At 55.1% G+C, this 21,770-nt stretch overlaps 2 protein-coding genes across 2 annotated transcripts; one reads left to right on the plus strand and one right to left on the minus strand.

The window, feature by feature from the left end:
* Window positions 1–4,008: 4,008 nt before the first annotated feature.
* On the minus strand, window positions 4,009–9,528 carry AZU1 (azurocidin 1; the record flags this gene model as incomplete). Its single annotated transcript, XM_079773086.1, is given in 8 exon segments — window positions 4,009–4,092; window positions 4,451–4,565; window positions 4,793–4,851; window positions 4,855–4,905; window positions 5,920–6,058; window positions 6,495–6,533; window positions 6,535–6,615; window positions 9,524–9,528. Coding segments are annotated over 8 exon segments (573 nt in total).
* Window positions 9,529–15,903: 6,375 nt separating this feature from the next.
* PLPPR3 (phospholipid phosphatase related 3) lies at window positions 15,904–21,645 on the plus strand. The gene is made up of 8 exons (XM_079771089.1): window positions 15,904–15,995; window positions 16,334–16,428; window positions 18,500–18,685; window positions 18,768–18,909; window positions 19,007–19,202; window positions 19,298–19,355; window positions 19,527–19,700; window positions 19,907–21,645. The coding sequence occupies exons 2-8, from the start codon at window positions 16,354–16,356 to the stop codon at window positions 21,263–21,265; spliced, it is 2,190 nt and encodes a 729-aa protein (XP_079627215.1). The 5' UTR covers window positions 15,904–15,995; window positions 16,334–16,353; the 3' UTR covers window positions 21,266–21,645.
* The last annotated feature ends 125 nt before the right edge of the window (window positions 21,646–21,770 follow it).

The raw sequence follows: 21,770 nt of genomic DNA on the forward strand, positions 1-21,770 counted from the left end.
CAGGACGGACTGACTGGGGATGCTCCTGGTATTGAGTATGTTCCGCCAGGGACCATTCTCAACCCCCACAATGCCCAGGGCAGCTCCCAGGGGTGAACTGCACACACACACACACACACACACACACACACACACACACACACCAGTGTAAATAGTGGAGAAGCCCTAGTTAATTATTTGGGGACATTTTGATTCCACTCCTTGCTCACAGTAGACACCAGAATAAATCATGATGTTCAGACGATATAAACCAGGGTGACCCTAGCATCTGTGAGTCACATGCCCCTCCTTCCCACTCAGGCTGTGTATTTACATGTGGGCAGCCTCCCAGGACCTCAGTGGTCAGATGGTTACTGAACGCAGAGTCTCCTGGGGTCCGCGGGATCCCCTGACCCAGGGGTTAAAGGAACAGGGCGCTGGCATTTGCTACAATGTGGATGAACCCGGAAAACACGTGCTCGTGAGAGAAGCCAGACACAAAAGGACAAATACTGTGCGATTCCGTTTATGTGGAATGTCCAGAACACGCAGATCCAGAGACAGGAAGTGGGTTGGTGGTGGCCCGGGGCTGGGGGAAGGAGACGGGGGAGTGACTGCTGATGGGGAGGGGGGAGTTCTTTTCGGGGTGATGGAATGTTCTGGAACTAGATAGAGGTGGTGGTTACACAATATTGTGAATGCATCAAATATCACTGAATGGTTAAATGGGTGAGTCGTACGGTTTATAAAGTATATTTCAATAAAGCTTTAACAACAACAAAATGAAACATACACACAAACCCTGCTAGATAACTCACCCACCACGGGGGGGGGGGGGGGGGAGCTTCCCTGGAGGGTCTGGGGAGCTCCTCTCCAAGCGCTGTTCCAGGTGCACACTCACCAAGGCTTGGGGGACAGGCAGGGGCGCGCAGGGGTGGGGGCTGCCTGGAGGCCCAGGGGATGGGCTGTGGGAAAGCTCCCAGCTGGGGGCTGTGGCGAGCCTGGGGGCAGGGCAATAGGAATGAACCCCCTGGCAGGGGGCCCGCTGGCAGGTGGAGGGGAAGTGGGGGCTGGAAGCTGTTGCCCCGGCCCCTTTCCATTCCAACCGTGGGTGGCATAACAGGCAACCGCTGCTGGAGGCCCCGGGTCTGTTGCATCACCAGGACCCGAGGGAAAGAGAGGGAACAGGAGGTCCAGCCTGCATTCTCTCTGTCTCCTCTCCTCTCCTTAAAAAAGAAAAATACGGCCCTGACCGGTTTGGCTCAGTGGATAGAGCCTCGGCCTGCGGACTCAAGGGTCCCAGGTTCGATTCCAGTCAAGGGCATGTACCTTGGTTGCGGGCACATCCCCAGTGGGGGCGTGCAGGAGGCAGCTGATCGATGTTTCTAGCTCTCTATCCCTCTCCCTTCCTCTCTATAAAAAAATCAATAAAATGTTTTTTTTTAAAAAGAAAAATATGATTTTCTTAAGTGTGTCAGTGTGGGGGCTGCAAGCTGGGGGACAATATGCTCTTGGGCCCCAACAGCCCTTGGGCCTCAGTTTCCCCTCCGAACAATGAGCAGGCAGTGGCTTGACCTCCCTGAGCTCTGGCCAGGGCCCCTGGAGGGATCTAGGTTCCTGAGCCGTTGATAGTCCCCTCTGAGCCTCAGCCGCCCCCTTTGTGAAGGTGGGTATCGGCCGACAGTTTGGGTGAGCGTCGGGGGCTCCGGGGGCAGTGGGCGGCTCTCGGGCACCTACACGGGGGCGGGGGGCTGTGGAGTCCCACAGACACTCACACCCGGCAGCGGGGGCCGAGCTCTAGCCCCCTTTCTGCTGGCCAAGGATTCAAAGCCTTTGTGGGCTCTGGCACCTGCCCCCCCACTACAAACCTGGAACCCCAGGCGACTAGTGGCCCATTCCACGATTGAGGGGCTGCCTCTAGGGACTCAGATCAGCAACACTCACCCTCACCTAAACGCGGTGTGACACCCAAACCATGGGCCCCCTCCAGCACAAACAGGTGTACTGCTCGTCTTTAACTTACGATCCCCAGCCCTGGTTGGGCGCCTGCGGGAAGCAACCAATTGATGTGTCTCTCCACATCGATGTTTCTCTCTGTCTTCCTCCCTCCCTCCCACTCTCTCTAAAAATCAATGGAAAAATATCCTAAGGTGAAAATTAACAACAACAACAACAAAAAATAATAATAATTAATTAAAATTAAAATACATGTGAAGAGTTCCCCCGGGAGATTGGAAAGTCTTGCATCCTTGGCCCCTCCACCCACAAGTAAACTGACTGATTCTCTTGGCTTCTCGATGCTCCGACCAACAGATGAGAGTGTGCCATTCACACATGTGCACCCACTGTCTGCCCTTGGGTTGTCCAGGTCTCCGCTGTCCCACGAAGACCCCTTAGGCCGGTGAAAGAGGAGCCCCCACCTTTTACACGGCTGCGCCATATTCCCCAGGTGAGTGAGCCAGACTGCATTTGTAGCCTCCTCCTGAGGACACGTGTTGTTTTCAGTCTCTTTCCCTTGTAGACACGTGACAGGAACTGTGTACCCTCATCATCCGAACGATGCCAAGGGACAGGTGGGGCAAACCACCACCACCAACAACCCCCCCCACTACCCCCCCCCCCCCTGTGAGGGGCGCTGCTGGCTCTGAGGCCCCAGATCCACCTCTGGTGGGCGTGTCCCAGTTACCAGCCCACCCAGGCAGATGCCCACAGAGTTCTCAAACCCCAGGGCTTTTGCAAATCCCATGGACTGAAAAAAAATGCGATCTTCGAGAAAGTTTGCTCATATTTCTAGTATAATGAATGAAGGTGAAGGTGTTTCTGTATCTTCAAGATTCTTTTGTTTCTGTGCTATGAACTGCTAACATCCTGAATCCATTTCTTTTACTACTGGGCTGTTGTTTCTTTCTTATTGATTTTAGTTGCTCTTCATATATTAATCATAATTATATCATATGTTATTAAATATATACTTTTTTGTTGTTAATCCTCACCTGAGAATATTTTTTTCATTGATTTTTTTAGAGAGTGTGGAAGGGAGAAAGGGAGGGGGAGAGAGAGAAATGTTTATGTGAGAGAGAGAGACTCATCAACTGGTTGCTGCCCGCACGCACCCCAACTGGGGCCCAGGATCGAACCTGCAACCCAGGTATGAGCCCTTTACTGGGAATCAAACCCACGACCCTTCAGTGTGTGGGCCGATGCTCTAACCATTTAGCACACTAGCCAAGGCTAAATATAGACATTTTAAATATATATAGTGGTATGTAATAAATAATGATATGTTGTTTAAATTTTTATTTTAATAAACTATATCATGTAACATATGATTCTATTTATTGTTTTCATATAATTGTAATTATTTAATAGCTATGTTTTAGGTCTTTCTACATTAGGTACATTAGCCTCTGGGAGTCCAGTGACAGTCTTTGGCCAGTGTCTCGTGTGCCCCTTGACTTTGCTGCACAACATCTTTCGACCAAAATGAGAGGTGGGTGAGGTGCTGGTCTGTGAGGTGGAGATGAGGGCAGCTGGTTCTCAGGGCTGTGAGTGAATTCAGCGACTGCGGCAGGTGCTCATGACTCCTGCCCCAGCCCCTGCCAACCTGGCAAAGCAGAGGTCAGGTGCAGAGAGAATGGGATGGCTTCTGTATTAGAGTCATAACTGCACAGGCTGGGGTGGGAGTGGGGGACAGGCCTGGAGATGGGAGGTCACAGTACCCCGCCCCCCACCACGGGCTAAGCTCAGGGCCTCCCAGGCCAGTGTTAATCCAATGAGGGGGTTAGAACAGAATCGATCCAGTATCCAGTCTGTGTTGTTGTTGTTTTTTTAATATATTTTTATTGATTTCAGAGAGGAAGGGAGAGAGAGATAGAAACATCAATGATGAGAGAGAATCATTGATCGGCTGCCTCCAGCATGCCCCCCACCGGGGATCGAGCCCACAACCCATACAAGTGCCCCTGGCTGGAATCGAACCGGGGACCCTTCAGTCCACAGGCCGACGCTCCATCCACCGAGCCAAAGCGACTAGGGCCAGTATCCAATCTTGGAAGAATGCCATTCGGTGAAGGAGTTGGGGCCCTGCCACAAGGGCTCCATCGAGGAATCCACCTCACAGGCCAGACCGTTATAGATGAGGGGCCCCCAGCACCAGCCCATCCCCCTGGACAGTTGGCAGACCAGTTAGGGGACCCCCAGGCCTAGTCGCCCACTCTACTCCCACCACAGAATCTCTCAGCTGGTAGCTTCCCCCACAACTTGAGCCCTTCTCCTGCGACCCCCAAACCTGTTCCAATCCCACCTGTTCTCCTGCTACTCAAATGCTCAAATGTTTAACCATCCCGTTCTAATTCCATACTCAGTATCATACTTGTCCTGGACTTGCTCTCTCCCACACGGGAAACTCATTATCTCTCAGACCTCTCCTCCCACCAGGGGGAGCCCCTGCTAGGTTGCACCGGGCCTGTACCTGGCAGATGCCACCCCAGCAGGTAAAAATGCCAGTGCACACATTGTTGGGGTGACACTGGTCCAAGGGGGTCATGGTGGCATTGGGGATCCTTGGGAAACTGGAGGTACGTCCCCTATGCCAGTGGTCGGCAAACCGCGGCTCGCGAGCCACATGTGGCTCTTTGGCCCCTTGAGTGTGGCTCTTCCACAAAATACCACGGCCTGGGCGAGTCTATTTTGAAGAAGTGGCGTTAGAAGAAGTTTAAGTTTAAAAAATTTGGCTCTCCAAAGAAATTTCAATCGTTGTACTGTTGATATTTGGCTCTGTTGACTAATGAGTTTGCCGACCACTGCCCTATGCCGTTGGATCCCCCAGCCTGCCACCTGGAAGCTGGTGTTGGCTTCCACCACGGCGTTCTGCTAGGGCAGTGGTCCCAGCGCCACACTGCTGGTAAGGTTGGCCTCACCCTCCAGCTGGGGAGGGAAACCAAGTCAGGAGGGACTGGAGCCTCATGGGGCCCAGTTGGGAGCCAGAGTGGCAGCAAAATAAATTCTGGTCTGTAAAGTGGTTTGGGTTCAAGTCCCAGCTTGGGCAGTGCCCTGCTGTGGCATCCTGGCCCAGTCCCTTTGCCTCTCTGGGCCTCTGGTTCCTGCACCATAGAAAAAGAATAATCAGCCCTAGCCCTAGCTGGTTTGCCTCAGTAGATAGAGCATCGGCTTATGGACTGGAAGGTCCTGGGTTCGATTCTGGTCAAGAGCACATGCCTGGGTTGTGGGCTCGACCCCCAGTGGGGGGCGTGCAGGAGGCTGCGATCAATGATACTCTCTCATCATTGATGTTTCTATCTCTCTTTCTCCCGCTCTCCCTTCCTCTCTGAAATAAATACAAATATATTAATAATAATAATAATAATAATAATAAAAGAATAGTCAGCCCTAGCTGGTTTGGCTCAGTGGATAGAGCGTCAGCCTGCGGACTGGAGGGTCTCGGGTTCGATTCCAGTCAAGGGCACATGCCAGGGTTGCAGGCTCATCCCCAGTAGGGGGTGTGCAGGAGGCAGCCAATCAATGATTCTCTCTCATCATTGATGTTTCTCTCTCTCTCTTCCCCCCCCTCCTCTCTGAAATCAATAAAAATATATTTTTTAAAATGTGGATATTTCTAAAAATAAAAATAAAAATAAATAATCATAATATCCAGTGTTGGTAACGCTATGGAAAAAGGGGCAGTTTTTAATTCTGCTGGTGGAGAGGGTAAGCTATTTGGTCTACCTTGGAGAAACTTTTGCAGGATACAGATACAAAGAAGTTCATTGTAATTCCATCTGGAAACAACTCAAGTGCCCACCAACAGGAGGCTAAATATATGGGTTGTGGGATGTCTGTGCACTTTGCTCCATGATTTGATCTACCAAAGGAAGCGCAGGCTCTTCTCTCCCTTAGCCCCTCAGCTGTTGCCCGTCCACCCCGTGTCACCCCTTTTCCCACCTGCAGCAGCAGCAGGTCATTCAAGTTCTGAGGATCGTAGCCATTCTTGCTGATGCTCCTGATGGAGAATGTTTGCCTGGAACTCTCTCGATGCCTCAGGTCATAGGCCCTCAGCACCACCGTGGCAATTCTGGGGTTCCTGGGAGTGGGTGGAAAGCAGGAGGGGAAGACACCAGGCTGGGGCAGCCCTGGGGGTTGTGGGAAAGCCCCAACTCAACCTCCCACATCCACCCTGGGATCTGGGCACTGCCTGAGAGCAAGCTTGCAAAGAAGGTGGGGAATTACCAGCCCACTGCCCAGCAGCCCAGGAGCCAAAGAGAGGCCAGCCAGGATGGCCAGGCCTCCTTCCTTCACAGCTATATTCACCTCTGTTCCCAGATTCTCCCGAGCCTCTCTGGGACCCCCCATTTCCCTCTCCAATCCCCTAACCCTTCCCTGAGCCTCCCCTCTTTTGCCAAACCCTCTCCCCTCTCATCTACCAGGCAACCCCCTATGAATCCTGAGGTACCTCCTTCCCTGAGAACCCTTCCCACTCTGAACCCCCACCCCGGTGGCACCATCTGCCCCCTCATCACTGGCTCTGGAAGCAGCTGGCTGCTGTCAACACAAAGCGTGTGGTCCAGGGCACCCCTGCAGAAGTGCCAATTCTGATGCTGAATGGAGGCCAGGAACAGGAGCCCCAGTGACTTAGCCTTCCTGTCCCCTCACCCCGAGGATGTCCACAAGGGGGAGCTGAACCAAGGGTGGGGGCATGTGCAGCTCCTTCGTCTCATCCCTACCCCTGGAGAGACACCCACCCCTGCTTCCCCCCACTCCTTCCCTAAAAGGACAGGTGGCCTCCGGCCCTCTGCATCCCACTTCTAGGACTGTTCAGGGCCTGAACAGTCCCTTGGCGGTGTGGCTTGAGCCAAGTAATTTTCCCTCTCTGAGCCCTAAGGCCAGGGGAACAAGGAATGGGCTGCTGCTCCCTCCCCTCCGGGCCCTCCCTCTGCAGCTGGACCCCCAGCAGAGGTGGGCACGCCTGGCATGGGAGTCTGAGTGCTGGCGTGACAGGGCAGCCGGGGTGGCTGGGGATGGGACCACCCTCATACCTCAGGCCTCAGCATTGGCAGTACCCCCAGCACAGGGTCAGCCGCTCCTGGTGAAAAACAAGAAGTTGCCCAAGGCCTCCACTGCCAACTGCCCCTGGAAACGGCCTAGACTCTGCCAACTTGTTAGACAGGACAAGGGTCTCAAGGTCTGAGCCATTCTTACCAAATACTATTCTTACTAGGTGTTAAAATGTAGCACAGCATTTTGCAGATCAACTGTAAACAGAAACTTGACAGGAACCCAACCCCATAGAGCCAATAGCAAAAATAGAAACCAACATGTAATTGACCAAATAGTGTATATAAGCCATGGCTAAGCCTCCCTTTGGGGAGGCAGAGCTTTAGATAGGAATCTTCTGTCTCCTTTACTTGCTGCAAGTAAATAAAACTACTTTGTGACAGCCAACTCTTGATATATATATACTAGTAGCCCTGAGCACAAATCCTTGTGCCAGTAGCTCTCTGCGGGGCCTGGCCGCTCAGTGCCCACTGCCCAGAGGCTTTCTGCGGCCCAGAGGCCAATCCGCGGCCGGGTGCGAAACGCTTGCCTTGTAGCTGGGGTGACAAAGCAAGCATTCTGCCAGGCCGTTCACACTACCCCCTCAGGACTGGGGGACTCTGGCTGGGTCGAGAGGACTGGGCGCTGCCATCTTGTGGCTATGGGCGCCGCCATCTTTGTGACGGAGTGATGGTTAATTTGCCTATTACCCTTTTATTAGATAGGATATATATATATATATATATATATATATATATATATATATATATATATACTAGTAGCCCATTTGCAGGATTCAATCCTGCAAGCGGCCGCTTCGGCCGCGTACACTGCCGCTGCCGCAGCCTTGGGGCCACCACACCTGCACCCGCGCGCCACTGCCGCCCCGCCGCGCTCCGCCCGGCCGCGCTCCACCCCACCCCGCCGCGCCCTGCCCTGATGGCGGGTGGCCAGTGGAAAACTGCTGCTGGTGGAAAACTGGTGCCGGCAGCCACGCAATTGGCCACCCCGAGTTCCGCCACCAGCGTCTTCCGCCGGCCGCATGGGTCCTTCCGCAGCGTTGGCTGTTTAGGCTGGCGGTAGGAGCGGGGGGCGGGGCAGGGACTCGAGTCCCTGCCCCCCCCCCCGCTCCTACCGCCAGCCAATTGGCCACCCTGAGTCCCGCCCCCTGCGCCTCCAGCCGGCCCAATCGTGGGCGTAGCGGAGTGATGCAATTTGCATATTGCCTTTTTATTATGTAGGATATATATACTAGTCAATCATTGATTGACTGCTTTCTGCACGCCCTATACTGGGGATCAAGCCAGCAACCCAGGCATGTGCCCTGACCAGGAATTGAACCAGCAACCTCTTGGTTCCTGGGTTGATGCTCAACTGCTGAGCCACCCAGCCAGGCCAAGTCTCATTTTTTAATAGAGCACCCCAAGTGGCAAACCCCTTGAGTTCGGTACCAAGTTGGCAACTCCAGATGGGACCCTTCTAAAAGGGTTTCCCCTTGGCCTTGTGTGGACACTTGGCCGAGTGGTCAGCAGCAGCAGTTCTCACCCAGGGCTAATTTGCCTGCATCTCCCCTGGACGAAGCATCTGTTCCATAGGATACTCCCACTTGGTGCCCACTGCACCGGCTGCCTGGTCTGCCTGGATAGCAAAGCCGAATGGACACCTGGATCTATTTCATTCAGCACTTCGAAAGGGGTGCGGGGAGATCAGCTCCTGTGGTCACTACAATTGGTGTTTCTATTCCTGTTTGGGGTACAGGCTGTCGGAAAGATAGTTTCAGTTGGTACGGGCTTGGTTTCTGGTTGGTTGGGCAGGAACTTATCTCTGGGACGCCAGATTCAAGGCCTGACCCGGGGCTAACGCTGGAGGGTTGAGCAACGCTGTGAGGCACCCAAGACATCCTTGGGTGGCACTCTCTGGTCTGGTTGTCTGGCTGTTTGTCCTGCAGGAGTGAGAGTTTATTCTTTGTGTGCACATTGGTGTTTGCCTTGTTCGCCTTCTATGTAAATGTGTCGGCCGTGGGAAACTCAAATCTGATCCCCCAATGCAGCCTCTTGGGGTGCGTTCTTCAGAATTGGATAAAAAGAGCTTGGTTTAGCCCTGACTGGTTTGGCTCAGTGGATAGAGTATTGGCCTGCCGACCGAGAGGTCCTGGGTTCTATTCCGGTCAGGGGCATGTGCCTTGGTTGCGGGCACATCCCCATGGGAGGTGTGCAGGAGGTGGCTGATCGATATTTCTCTCTCGTCGATGTTTCTGGCTCTCTGTCCCTCTCCCTTCCTCTCTGTAAAAAAATCAATAAAATATATTAAAAAACAAAAAGAGTTTGGTTTACTTGACTTAAATAAATTAAGCGCTTAAAATACAAGAAGAAATATAACCCATGGACTAATGGAGGGAAGCTGCCTGTCCTGTTTAAGGCAGCCTTGCTCAAGGCTGGGATTCTATTTTGGATTTAGGCGGCGTGATTTTCTAAGTGCAGTTTTTTTGTTTGTTTGAGTTTTAACATTTACTGACCACATATACCCGTAAGCTTCTCTCCAGCCACTCCTGCGCTGCCTCCCTCCAAGGAGTGCACTGTCTGGAGCTCCTGCAGCCAGGGTGGAACTAGGTGGGAAATGGGAATGCACCCCAGCAGTTCCCTGAACAACCTCCAGGGTCCCATCAGACCAGGCCCCACCTCCTGCGCTGAGGAGGGCAAGCGAGTAAGCTCCTGGCTCCCAGTGGGGGTGATCTGGGACAGGCAAGCGTGGCAACGGTTTGGCTGTGGGACTCAGGGGCCAATCTATGGCTCATGGTGTAAAGATATATGCTTGGGGTTATATGGGAAGAATTACTGGTTTTATCTATGAGCTGTTTGAATAAAACTCCCAATTGATGTATCTGTCTGCCTCTCTCTCTCCCCCTTCATCTGCGAAATCAATTTAAAAAAAAAAAAGACTCCTCCTACTTTTCTTCCTCTGAAGGATAAGGGGGAAAATTACATGCCACATCTCTTCAAGAGTCTCACTGATATAAAGAGATGTTCGCCCGGCCGGTGTGGTTCAGTGGATTCGGCATCGTCCCATGCACCAGGAGGTCACGGTACAATTCCCGGTCAGCGCAGACCCAGGTTGTGGTTTGATCCCTAGTTGGGGTGCATACGGGAGGCAACCGATCAATGTTTCTCTCTCACATTGAAGTTTCTCTCTATCTCTCTCCCTTCCTCTCTAAAAAGTCAGTAAAAACATATTTTTTTTAAAAAAAGGAATTGACATTAAAAGAAAAAAGTAGCTTGAGTCAGCTTTAATGGACTTGCAACATGAAGTGAGTAGAATCAACCACATGTATGTATTTTGAGTCACAGAAGCCAAAAGGGTGGGCTCTCTAGCCACGTGGTATGGGAGGAAGGTGGAAATGACACAAGAAAATGAATTGCTTTTAGGAGGACTTTAGAATGGTCTTAAGAAGTAATTTTTGCACCTGGCTGGTGTGGTTCAATGGTTGAACGTCAACCCATGAACCAGGAGGTCACAGTTTGATTCCCGGTCAGGGCACATGCCCAGGTTGTGGGCTCGATCCCTAGTGGTGGGCATGCAGGTGGGGACTCTCTCCATTTCCCTTCTTCCCTCTCTAAAATCAATGAAAAATAAAACATTAAAAAAAAAGAAGTAACTTCCCAGCTGGCGTGGCTCAGTGGTTGAGCGTTGCCTATGAATCAGGAGGTCGAGGTTTGATTCCCGGTCAGGGCATATGCCTGGGTTGTGGGCTCAATCCCCAGTGTGGAGCGTGCAAGGGGCAGCCAATCAATGATTCTCTCTCCTCATTGATGTTTCTATCTATCTCTCTCCCTCTCCCTCTCCCTTGCTTTCTGAAATCAATAAAAATATATAGGAAGGAAGGAAGGAAGGAAGGAAGGAAGGAAGGAAGGAAGGAAGGAAGGAAGGAAGGAAGGAAGGAAGGAAGGAAGGAAGGAAGAGAAAGAAAGGAAGAAAAAAAGAAAGAAAGAATTTACTTATTTCCTGAATTTACTTATTCACTTGCAAGTATGGTTTTGAGATCACTGACTCTGGGCAGGTGAACAATTATGCATTCCCCGTGTCAGAGCCCATTCAAGGCCAGGAGACTCTTAAGACCTCGGCTTCTTTTCTGAGCAGCAGCCCCTTAACTCTTCCCCCCACCCCTTCTCTCTTCTAAAGTTGTGGGGTGGCTGGGGGTGGGACAGACCAAGGTGAGAGAGCTCGACCTCTGCATCCACAGGCAGGATGAGGTGCTTCCTAAGCTGTGAGCCTTCCTTGGGGAGTGGCCCCCACTCAGCCTGGGCACAGGCCCCTGTGGCTCTGGGAGTCTCTGACTGGCAGAGGAGTGGGCTGACCCAGACATTGCCCCAGGTCGGCGCAGTGTTTTGTCACGGCCAGAGGCAGCCACGGGAGTTTAGGAACAGAACACAGCCCTGCTAAGGTGTGATCTGGAAGGGAGTCAGACACAGGGAGGCCACACCACCCTGACCCTTCCTCGTCGCAGATTGGGTCTGAACTGTGGCGTGAGAGGCAAGCTCTTACACCAGGCATCCTGGGCCTGTCCTGCCTCTCACAGTCCCATTTGTGGGGAACACGGGGGCAAACCCGGGGGAGGCCTTCTCAGTTCATCTTCTCCAATAGTCCAGACGCCGGAGGACTGCGCGGAGCCGGGATCTGTAACTGCAGTGGAGACTCTGCTAATGTGGGCGTCTGCGGCCAGAGAGGAGGTGAGGGCGGCCGGTGCCTCCTGTGAGCAGCTCCTCATGGCATTGCCGACTCTCCTTACTTTCCCCCCTTTTTCATTACAACCTGTTTCCACAGCTGTTTCCTGCCTTCACTCTTAGTCTTGAGCTCCTAATGTTTCCAAACAGGGGACAAGGGGTGGAGGAGCCACAGTCCGTAAAAGATGGAAATTGTGGGTTACATAGACCTCAGGGGGTCTGCTCAAATCAAAGCTCATCCCAGCGCCTACGGGGCAGTAGGTTTGGGTGACAAAGAGGTAGCGAGTGACTGGTGCTTTCTCCCTGTATCCTGATTTTCAGAAGGGCTTTAAGTCTCTGAATTGCAGCTGTGTAGCTGGCTAACTAGGGGATGGTATCCAACAGGATGTCTGGTTATGGAGGGCCTTGTGCTGTGTGGGCGTGAACAGCGTGGCCTCACGTGTTTGACCTTACTTGCGCGCGCACACACACACACACACACACACACACACACACACACACACACAGTTTGTAGTCCCCGGGAGTGCCTCCTGCCACCACGGGGTGGGGTGGGGGGCTTTTCTCTGGTGCACTCTCGGACGCACAGCTGATTCAGGAGGCTGTGCCAGGACTTCCTCCCAAACTGTGTCGCCTCCCCAGGCCAAGGTGCCTCATGAGATGCAGCTCTTCACTCGGCCACAAAGCAAGCATCTCTGTGCTAGAAAAACCGTGGACCCCAACTGGATATTGTGCACAGCGGTCACATCCGGTATCCCTCCCCTGTCTGGAACGCCTGTGCTCCATCCTGCCCAGATCCTACCTGTCCTCCAAAGTCTTGGGTGGACGGCCTCGCTTGCGGACATCTTACTTAGGGAAGCTGTCACTCTGTTCCATCTGGCTCATTGGATCCCCACGAGGGTGTGAGTTTATAAGTGGCAGGATTTCGGTTTCCTTGGCTTTCCCCTCTCACTCCTGCCTCACCTCTAACGGCTCATGTCTCCTGTGAGAGTAGTGCTGCCTCCATCCGCCCCTCTTCTCAGGAATCTCAAAACCTAGGGGACCCCATGACTTTCTTAAGTCAGGCAGCCGGATCATTTCCCTCCTCTAACGCAAAGACATGCTTGGTCCACGTTCAGCAGAAAAGTTACAGAAGTATGACCCTTGTCCCTATTTCCTCAAAAATGAGAAGTGAAAAAATCTCCTGGGGGAACTGTTAGATAGGACAAGGGTCTCAAGGTCTGAGCCATTCTTACTAAACGCCATTCTTGGTAAATGTTAAAATATATAGCACAGTATTTTGTAGACCAGTTGTAAACAGGATAAACTGGAAGGGAACCCAACCCATAAGTGTAGCCAACTGCAAAGAAGAAATCAACATGGAATTGACCAAACAGTGTATAAAAGCCATGGCTAAGCCTCCCTTCGGGGAGGCAGGGCTTTGGATAGGAATCCTCTGGCGCTTTTTCCTGCTGCAAGTAAATAAAACTACCATGTGACAACCATGTCTCATTTTTTAATAGAGCACCCCAAGTGGTGAGCCCCTTGAGCTCTGTAGTAAACTGCCTGCCCTGTGCCTCAGTTTCCCTAACGATACGACAACCCCACCCTTCCGGTATAGCTGTGGTATTGAGTTAATACGAGCATGAGTCTCTGAGCTGCCCCTAGCATGCTCAACCCCTCTTGCCTGTTCTGACCTCTCCGGTGGCTCTCTAATGCCCCAGACTCAAGTGCAGGCCCTCAGCTGGACAATGTGCCACCACAATCTGGGCTTGCCCCATCTCCACCACCAGGAATGGATGGGAAGAAGGATATACTGCCCTCCCCCCCCTCCCCCCGCCAGATCCTGATATTCCCCTAGACCAGTGGTCAGCAAACTCATTAGTCAACAGAGCCAAATATCAACAGTACAACGATTGAAATTTCTTTGGAGAGCCAAATTTTTTTAACTTAAACTTCTTCTAACGCCACTTCTTCAAAATAGACTCGCCCAGGCTGTGGTATTTTGTGGAAGAGCCACACTCAAGGGGCCAAAGAGCCGCATGTGGCTCGCGAGCCGCAGTTTGCCGACCACGGCCCTAGACTATCAAGCAGTCAAGAAGTTTCTCCAGCCCTAGCTGGTTTGGCTCAGTGGATAGAGTGTCAGACTGTGGGCTGAAGGGTCCCAGGTTCAATTCTAGTCAAGTGTACATGCCTGGGTTATGGGCTTGATCCCCAGTTGGGGGCATGCAGGGGGCAGCCAGTCAACGATTCTCCCTCATCATTGATGTTTCTATCTTCCTCTCCCTTCCTCTCTAAAATCAATAAAAAAATATATTTTTTAAAAAGTTTCTCCAGGACCCCTCTCCATGCTCCTGCCCCCGAGGAGTCACCCAAGAGTGATTGCACATCTTTCCCTCCTCCTCCTGCCTCCCAAAGGCTGGCTGGCTGTAGTCACCTTTCAACACCAGTGCCACGTTGCCTCAATCATGGCAGCCCAGCCTCGACCAGCCAGGAAAACTCAGGTCTGTCCACCACCAGGCCTGGTCTGCCCAGCTTATTGGACAGCCTCAGCCGAGTGTGAGCAGCTGGCCAGGAATAAAAACCAGTGGTGAGCTCAATAATGCAGCCCTCGTCCCCCCAACACTTAAGGACGGAGTTGAGTGTCCAGGTCTGTCCCAGTTCCCAGGGGGCCCCCAGTGACTATTTAGGGCCATGTATACAGTAGTTGCTCAAGAGATGGTGAATATATGAACTGAATAATATCCTGCCGTTTGGGGGCCTGGTGACTTTGGTCAGTGATTTTTAAGTTCCCTGGGCCTCAGTTGCCCCATCTACACTAATAAAAGAGAAACATGCAAATTAACCATCACTCCGCTACGTCCACCAGCCAATCAGGAGAGAATATGCAAATTAGGAGAACGGTGGCAGCTGCCCAGCTGCTCCAGGCTCGGAGTGGCTGGGCGGGACAGGACGCCTGCTATGAGAGGGAGGGCGGGGGGTGAAGGGATCTACAGGAGCAGCACTCGGCCACAGTGAAGACGAAGACTGCAGGAGTCTGCAGCAAAGACAAAGATGGCAGACTCCAACCGGAGTCTGCAGCAAAGATGGCAGACTCCAGCCAGAGTCTGCAGCAATGACGGCAGACTCTGGCCGGAGCAAAGGCCTGGGTCCCAGGTGCCAGAGGAAAATCGGTGCTGGAAGTCAAGGGAAGGAAGGCCTATTGCACGAATCTCTTCGTGCAACGGGCCTCTAGTTCGTAAATAAGGGCTCAGGGCTCAGTCAGTCAGTCCCCATCCTACAGGGCTGTGTGTGGTAAGGAGGAAGTGACTACAAACAGTAAGAGCTGCCTAATTAATTGTGCATCAAAAAATTCAGCGGGAGCCCTAGCTGGTTTTGCTCAGTGGATAGAGTGTGGGCCTGCAGACCGAAGGGTCCCGGGTTTGATTCCGGTCAAGGGCACATACCTCGGTTGCAGGCTCCTCCCCGGCCTGGGCCTTGGTCGAGATCATGCAAGAGGCAACCATTCCATGTGTTTCTCTCACATCGATGTTTCTCTCTGTCTTTCCCTCTCTCTAAAAACCATTGGGTGAGGATTTAAAACTATATATCTAATCAATGGAAACATATTAAAAATTCACCGTGAGAGCGGTGCCTGGTTGGGGCCTGGACTCTGGCGGCTGGTCTGAGGGTGGACCCCGGCAGGCAGGCGCGGGGGCGAGGCGGGGTGGGGGGGAGGGCAAGCCCCCGCCCAGCTTCTTTGTCTCCCGATGGTTCCGCGCCCAGGTTTCTCGCCATGGAAACGCATGCGGGCGAGCGGTGGGCACCGGCGGAGGAGGAGGGGTGCTGAGATGCCGGGTTGGGGCGTCAGAGACAGGGGAGACCCAGAGAGACGAAGAGATAACCAGAGACCCAGGAGCTCAGACCCTCGCCCCGCGCCCAGTCCAGAGGGGGCTCCCGAGGCCTACCCCGGGAGGGGAGGAGGCCGCAGACCCCAGCCCTAGCTCTCTGCTCCCGGACACTGGGACCCCTGGGACCCAGAGGCGGAGGAGGCGGGCGCCCGGGAGGCGGGGGCCGCACACCAACGCGCGCCGCGCCCCCGACGCGCCAGACAAAGAGCCCCCGCCCCTCGCGCCGCATCTGGGCCTCCGGGTGCGGGGTCTCAGGGCCGGGCGGGGTCCCCTCCGCCTTCCCCTTCCCCTCCCCTCCCATCTCCCCGCGGCCCCCCTCCCGCGGGGGAGGGGCTGTGCTTTGTGCTCAGCGCTGAGAGGGGCCGCCGCGCCGCCAGCTCCGCCCTCCGAGCGCCAGCGCCAGGTGAGGGGCCTACCAGCCGAGGCTCGGGACCCTCCGTTCTCCCGGAGGCCCCCGCCCCGACGCGGGGGACGCCCCGGGCTAAGACCCCCTCTAAGCCAGACCGGCCCCGCCCTCTTCGCCCGACCCCATCCGGAGTGTGGGGGTGCCAGCAGCCGATTGTTTGACAGGGACCCAGTGCGCGGGGGAGGCCGCGGGGACACCCCCCTCCCCTGGCCTCAGTTTCCCTGAGCGGTTCCTTCGCATCCTCGCCCGCCCCTCCCCCGCCATCGCCGGGCCCCGGGTCCCCGGACTCAGCCTGCGCCTCCCTCCCAGCGCAGCTTTATTCCCTCCAACCACAGCCGGTGGCACCCGCAACACCATGATCTCGACCAAGGAGAAGAATAAAAGCCCCAAGGACAGCATGACGCTTCTGCCCTGCTTCTACTTCGTGGAGGTAAGCGGGGGAGGGGGGAGGGGCCGCGCCGGTGGGGGCAGGGCAGAGGCCTCAGTCCCACCGGGCCCCCCATGCTGAGGTACAGGGGCGGCCCTGCTCGGTTCACGCTCGAGTTGGGGCACAGCTAGAGGGCCTGGGGGTGGGGCTGTGCCTGGGGGTGCGGATCAGAGGAGTTGGGCTCTGTAGGATGAGTAGAAGTTGGAGGGGCAAAAGGCTGTTCTGTGCTTCCGGAACAGTCTGGGCAAATGCTGGGAAAAAGGGGAGGTGGGACCTTCAGTCTGGGGTTCAGGCCAGTAGCTCACCTGGAGGGGCTGGAGCAAGGTGCAGGGAGGCATAAGGATGGTGCAGGTAATGCGGTGCAGTGATTTCCTCCAGGCCTTGAGCTCTAAAGCCTGAGGATCTGAGCTCACATCCCTCTTGTGCTGATCTCGGGGGCTGGTACACTTCCCCTGACCTCTGATAGAACAGTCCAGGCACATAATGGAGGCTTAATGAGTGCTTGAAAAGTAAAAGATAGTACGTTCAGCCACTTGGCATATGCTGAGGATGGCACAGGGTGACCGTTGAGGTTCAGTACTGACGAGTCTCCCTGTAGCCAAAATCTCCCTCTTGACATGCCAACAGGCACTCAATAACTGCTCCTTGGGGAGGAGACCTCCTACAAATCCAACTTTGGCATTTTCCCTCCGAGAGCCCCTACCCTGGTCCCAGCCCTGACCATGGGCCTGGGGTTGTCTGTCCCGCCCTGTACCTTTTCCAGGGCTAGATGGATGGTTGAGGCCCCTCTTAAGGCGTCGTTCAAAGCAGGAGTGAAGATGGGAGCCTCTCGTGGGTTTATCTGTGTCTCAGTTTCCACGTCTGTAAAATAGAGGGGGGTTTCCTGAGGCGGCCAGGCCCCCTTAGACTCTTCCATATTCTCTGGCCCCCACAGTGCCAGCCCTCTCTGTCTCCTGTGGGTGTTTGATTTTGAGACCCTCGGACCAGGATGGGAGGCATAGAACACCAGGAGGGTTTGCTTCCTCAGAAAGACCCTGCCAGCCCAGCCGGCGTGGCTCCGTGTTGAGTGTCCACCTATGAACTAGGAGGTCACGGTTTGATTCTCGGTCAGGGCCTATTGCCTGGGTTGCAGGCTCAACCCCCATGGTGAGGCGGGAGCCGATCAATGATTCTCTCTCGTCATTGATGTTGCTCTCTCTCCCTCTCCCTTCCTCGCTGAAATCAATAAAAATATATTTTTTAAAAATGATTCTGTCAGAATCTGTGCCCAACAGCTGTTTGTGGCCCACGTAAACGAGTGTGTTCTTCCTCAGTGACCTTCCTTCAGGCACCACACCTGCGATGTGAACAGCTCAGCTTTCCCAAACTCAGTCTCACTTTCTGTACCTCACGGGTGGCGTGAGCATGCAGGGCTGTCATGTATGCTGTTTGCCCCGCTTGTGCGGGGCACAAGGCAGGATGTGTGGAGGACAGTTGCATGAATTAGTGACTCAGTGGATTCAGTTGTTCATTCACTCAGCACCCGCCATGTTCTCGGGGCTGAGTGGCAGGTTGGCACATAGGATATGGGGCCCAGAGGAAATAAAGCAGTACAAGGGATAGAGAGATGGATAGCCAGGGAGGGCTCCACTGAGGAGGGCTGGGGCACCAGAGGGATATCTAAGGGCATCCATCCATCCTTGAGAGAAAAAGCTGAGAGGCAGGAATGTTTGCTGTTTCTAAGTTTTTCAAGATGGCAAGGATGGCTGGAGGAAAGAAATGGATGAATGGGGTGGGTGGATGAAAGGATGGATGATGGGTGGGTGGGTGAGTAGGTGGATGGATGGAAGGAAGGAAGCATGGATGAATGATGGATGGGTAAATCCATGGATTGATGAATGAATTCATGGGTGCAAGAAAGGCTATGATGAATGGATGGACTATGGCTGCTACAAGGATGGGTGGGTCACTGCGTGATGGGTGAACTGCAGCATGGATAAGTGGTGTGAATTGGTGGGTGAATCAATGGATGGGACTGAACTCATGGATGGATGTGCCAGTGAATGGGTGTGACTGAATAGCCTTCTCCCTGTAGCTGCCCATTGTGGCATCCTCCATCGTGTCCCTGTACTTCCTGGAGCTGACCGACCTCTTCAAGCCAGCCAAGGTGGGCTTCCAGTGCTACGACCGCACGCTCTCCATGCCCTACGTGGAGACCAACGAGGAGCTCATTCCACTGCTCATGCTGCTCAGCTTGGCTTTCGCTGCCCCTGCAGCCTCGGTGAGTCCCAGAGTCCAGGGGTCTCGGCCAGCCTGTGGGCACCCCCGGCCAGGATCCAGCTGAGCCACCCCCCTGTCGGCAGATCATGGTGGGCGAGGGCATGCTGTACTGTCTGCAGTCTCGGCTCTGGGGCCGCGGAGGTGGCCCAGGTGGGGCTGAGGGCAGCATCAATGCTGGCGGCTGCAACTTCAACTCCTTCCTACGGCGCACTGTGCGCTTTGTGGGTAAGTCCCTGGTCAGCACCCCAACCCTCCCCCTATCTATAGCCCGGAGTGGGCGGGTCCTGGCCCCCTGGGCCGGCCCTGACCCTTTCACCTGCAGGAGTCCATGTGTTCGGCCTGTGTGCCACGGCCTTAGTGACGGACGTCATCCAGCTGGCCACGGGCTACCATGCACCCTTCTTCCTGACGGTCTGCAAGCCCAATTACACACTGCTGGGCACCTCATGCGAGGCCAACCCCTACATCACGCAGGATATCTGCTCTGGCCAGGACACCCATGCCATCCTGTCCGCAAGGTGAGCAGGCCCAGCCCCTGTGCCATTCAGTAGGGAGAAACTGAGGCACAGAGGGGTCTCAGATACAGCGGGGCTCACATGGATGACTCTTACAGGAAGACCTTCCCATCCCAGCACGCCACGCTGTCGGCCTTCGCTGCGGTCTATGTGTCCGTGAGTCCCCAGGCCCAGGATCTGCTCATCCTCCCGCCCCTCCCGCCCCCTGCTAGGATCCGCCCACACCTACCCAACCCTCCTTCACCCCACCCACCTCCGCCCCAGCTTCCCTGGACCCGCCCCACCTCCGCTCCTGCACCACCGCCCTGACTGCTGCCCCGCCCCCAGATGTACTTCAACTCTGTCATCTCCGACACGACCAAGCTGCTCAAGCCCAGCCTGGTGTTCGCCTTTGCCATCGCAGCGGGTGTCTGCGGTCTCACCCAGATCACACAGTATCGAAGCCACCCCGTGGACGTGTATGCGGGCTTCCTCATCGGTGCTGGCATCGCTGCCTACCTGGTGAGAGTCTGACCAGGGAGGCTGGCAGCCACTGGGCAGGTCTGAGGGGGGAGGTCTGAAGGAGCAGGCTAGCCCCCAAGGGGGAGGCCAGAGGAGGGGAGGAACAGGTGCCAAGGCCTAGCCCTGTTCTGGGGAGACTTTGATAAGACCTTTGCCCTGTGGGGACCCTGACATGGCCTCACAGCCATCCTGAATCTCACCCCCAGGCCTGCCATGCAGTTGGCAACTTCCAGGCCCCACCCACAGAGAAGCCCACAGCCCCAACACCTGCCAAAGATGCACTTCGGGTGCTGACCCAGCGGGGCCACGACTCGGTGTACCAGCAGAACAAGTCTGTGAGCACTGATGAGTTGGGCCCTCCAGGGCGGCTAGAGAGTGTGCCTGGGCCCGTGGCCCGTGAGAAGACCTCACTGGGCAGCCTGAAGCGGGCCAGCGTGGACGTGGACCTGCTGGCTCCACGCAGCCCCATGGGCAAGGAGAACATGGTGACTTTCAGCCACACACTGCCCCGTGTCAGCACGCCCTCACTTGATGACCCTGCCCGCCGCCACATGACCATCCACGTGCCACTTGATGCCTCACGCTCTAAACAGCTCATTAGCGAGTGGAAACAGAAGTCACTGGAAGGCCGTGGCCTGGGGCTGTCTGATGAGGCCAGCCTGGGGCATATGCTGGTGCCTGCAGAGCCCATGGCAGAGGAGGAAGAGGAGGAGGAGGAGGAGGAGGAGGAGGAAGGGGGAGAGGAAGAGGGCCCAGCTCCACCCTCACTCTACCCCACAGTCCAGGCCAGGCCAGGCCTCGGGCCTCGGGTCATTCTCCCACCGAGGGCCGGGCCACAGCCACTGGTCCACATCCCCGAGGAGGGGGCGCAGGCAGCAGCTGGTCTGTCACCTAAGGGCAGCGTGGCTGTGCGGGCCAAGTGGCTCATGATGGCTGAGAAGAGCGGGGCCCCTGTGGCCACAGCCTCGACCCAGCCCCGTATGGCCAACCCGCCCCGACTGCTGCAGGTGATTGCTATGTCCAAGGCACCTGGTGGACCTGGCCCCAAGGCGGCCGAGACAGCCTTGTCCTCCAGCTCCAGCTCCGACTCCTCCCAGTACAGGTCGCCATCAGACCGCGACTCAGCAAGCATCGTTACCATTGACGCACACGCGCCTCACCACCCCGTGGTCCACCTGTCTGCTGGTAACGGGCCCTGGGAGTGGAAGGCTGCTGGCAGTGGGACCAAGGGGCCGGAGGGCGAGGGCACTTATGAGCTAGGAGACCTGGCTCATGGCTTTCGCGGTGGGCCCAAGCCACTGGGTGTGTCTCCTGGCTCATCTGTCAGTGATGTAGACCAGGAGGAGCCAAGGTTTGGTGCTGTGGCCACAGTCAACCTGGCCACAGGGGAGGGGCTGCCCCCACTGGGCACGGCCGACAGTACTCTGGGGCCAGCCAGCCGGGAATCAACGCTGAGGCGCAAAGCAGTTGGCCTGGCACTGGGTGAGCGGGATCCTGCCTCTTGTGAGTCAGAGGCTGAAAGCTACTACCATAAGATGCAGGCAGCCCGCAGGTTCAAGGACTGAGTGCCCAGGGGCTCAGCAGGCTGGGGTGAGGGTGGGGTGGGGGTGCAACAGCATGGGGGTACTGGGGAAAGAGGGCTGAGTGGAGGCATTTTGCAATCAGACAATAAAAGTTTGAATTGGAGTCCTGGCTGCAAAGTCATCCTGGTCTGAGGGTTCCCCCACTGAGGCAGCCCTGGCCAGGCATATAGGCCCAGGGTCCTGGGCTGGCTGTAGGCTCTCAGGTCATGTGACCAAGGCCTGCAGAGTACAAAGAACAGGGCACTAGAGCAAGGTTCTAACTGGAATATGGAAAAGGTTTTAGTGTGGTTTGCAGCATCTGGGGAGTTGCCCCACTTCAGATTCATGCTTACTTCCCAGGGAAGGTCACCCCCACTAGGATAGGTGGGACTCCCAAGCAGGGATCACTGGCCCATAAAATTTCCCCTGAAATCCTAAAGTCACAAGGGGGGGGGGGGGGGGGTCAAAAAATGTCTGAATTCACAAAGAAAACAGCAGTGAAGACAAG

The sequence above is a fragment of the Cnephaeus nilssonii genome (genome assembly GCF_951640355.1).
Source record: "Cnephaeus nilssonii genome assembly, chromosome: 5".
Taxonomy (NCBI): domain Eukaryota; kingdom Metazoa; phylum Chordata; class Mammalia; order Chiroptera; family Vespertilionidae; genus Cnephaeus; species Cnephaeus nilssonii.

What these genes read in the sequence shown, in the direction of transcription:
- PLPPR3 (XM_079771089.1), top strand. Translation starts at nt 16,354, where the DNA reads ATGATCTCGACCAAGGAGAAGAATAAAAGCCCCAAGGACAGCATGACG. An exon ending in TCGCTGCCCCTGCAGCCTCG is followed by an intron (nt 18,686 to 18,767) that starts GTGAGTCCCAGA and finishes CCCTGTCGGCAG; the next exon opens with ATCATGGTGGGCGAGGGCAT. An exon ending in TCGCTGCGGTCTATGTGTCC is followed by an intron (nt 19,356 to 19,526) that starts GTGAGTCCCCAG and finishes CCCCGCCCCCAG; the next exon opens with ATGTACTTCAACTCTGTCAT.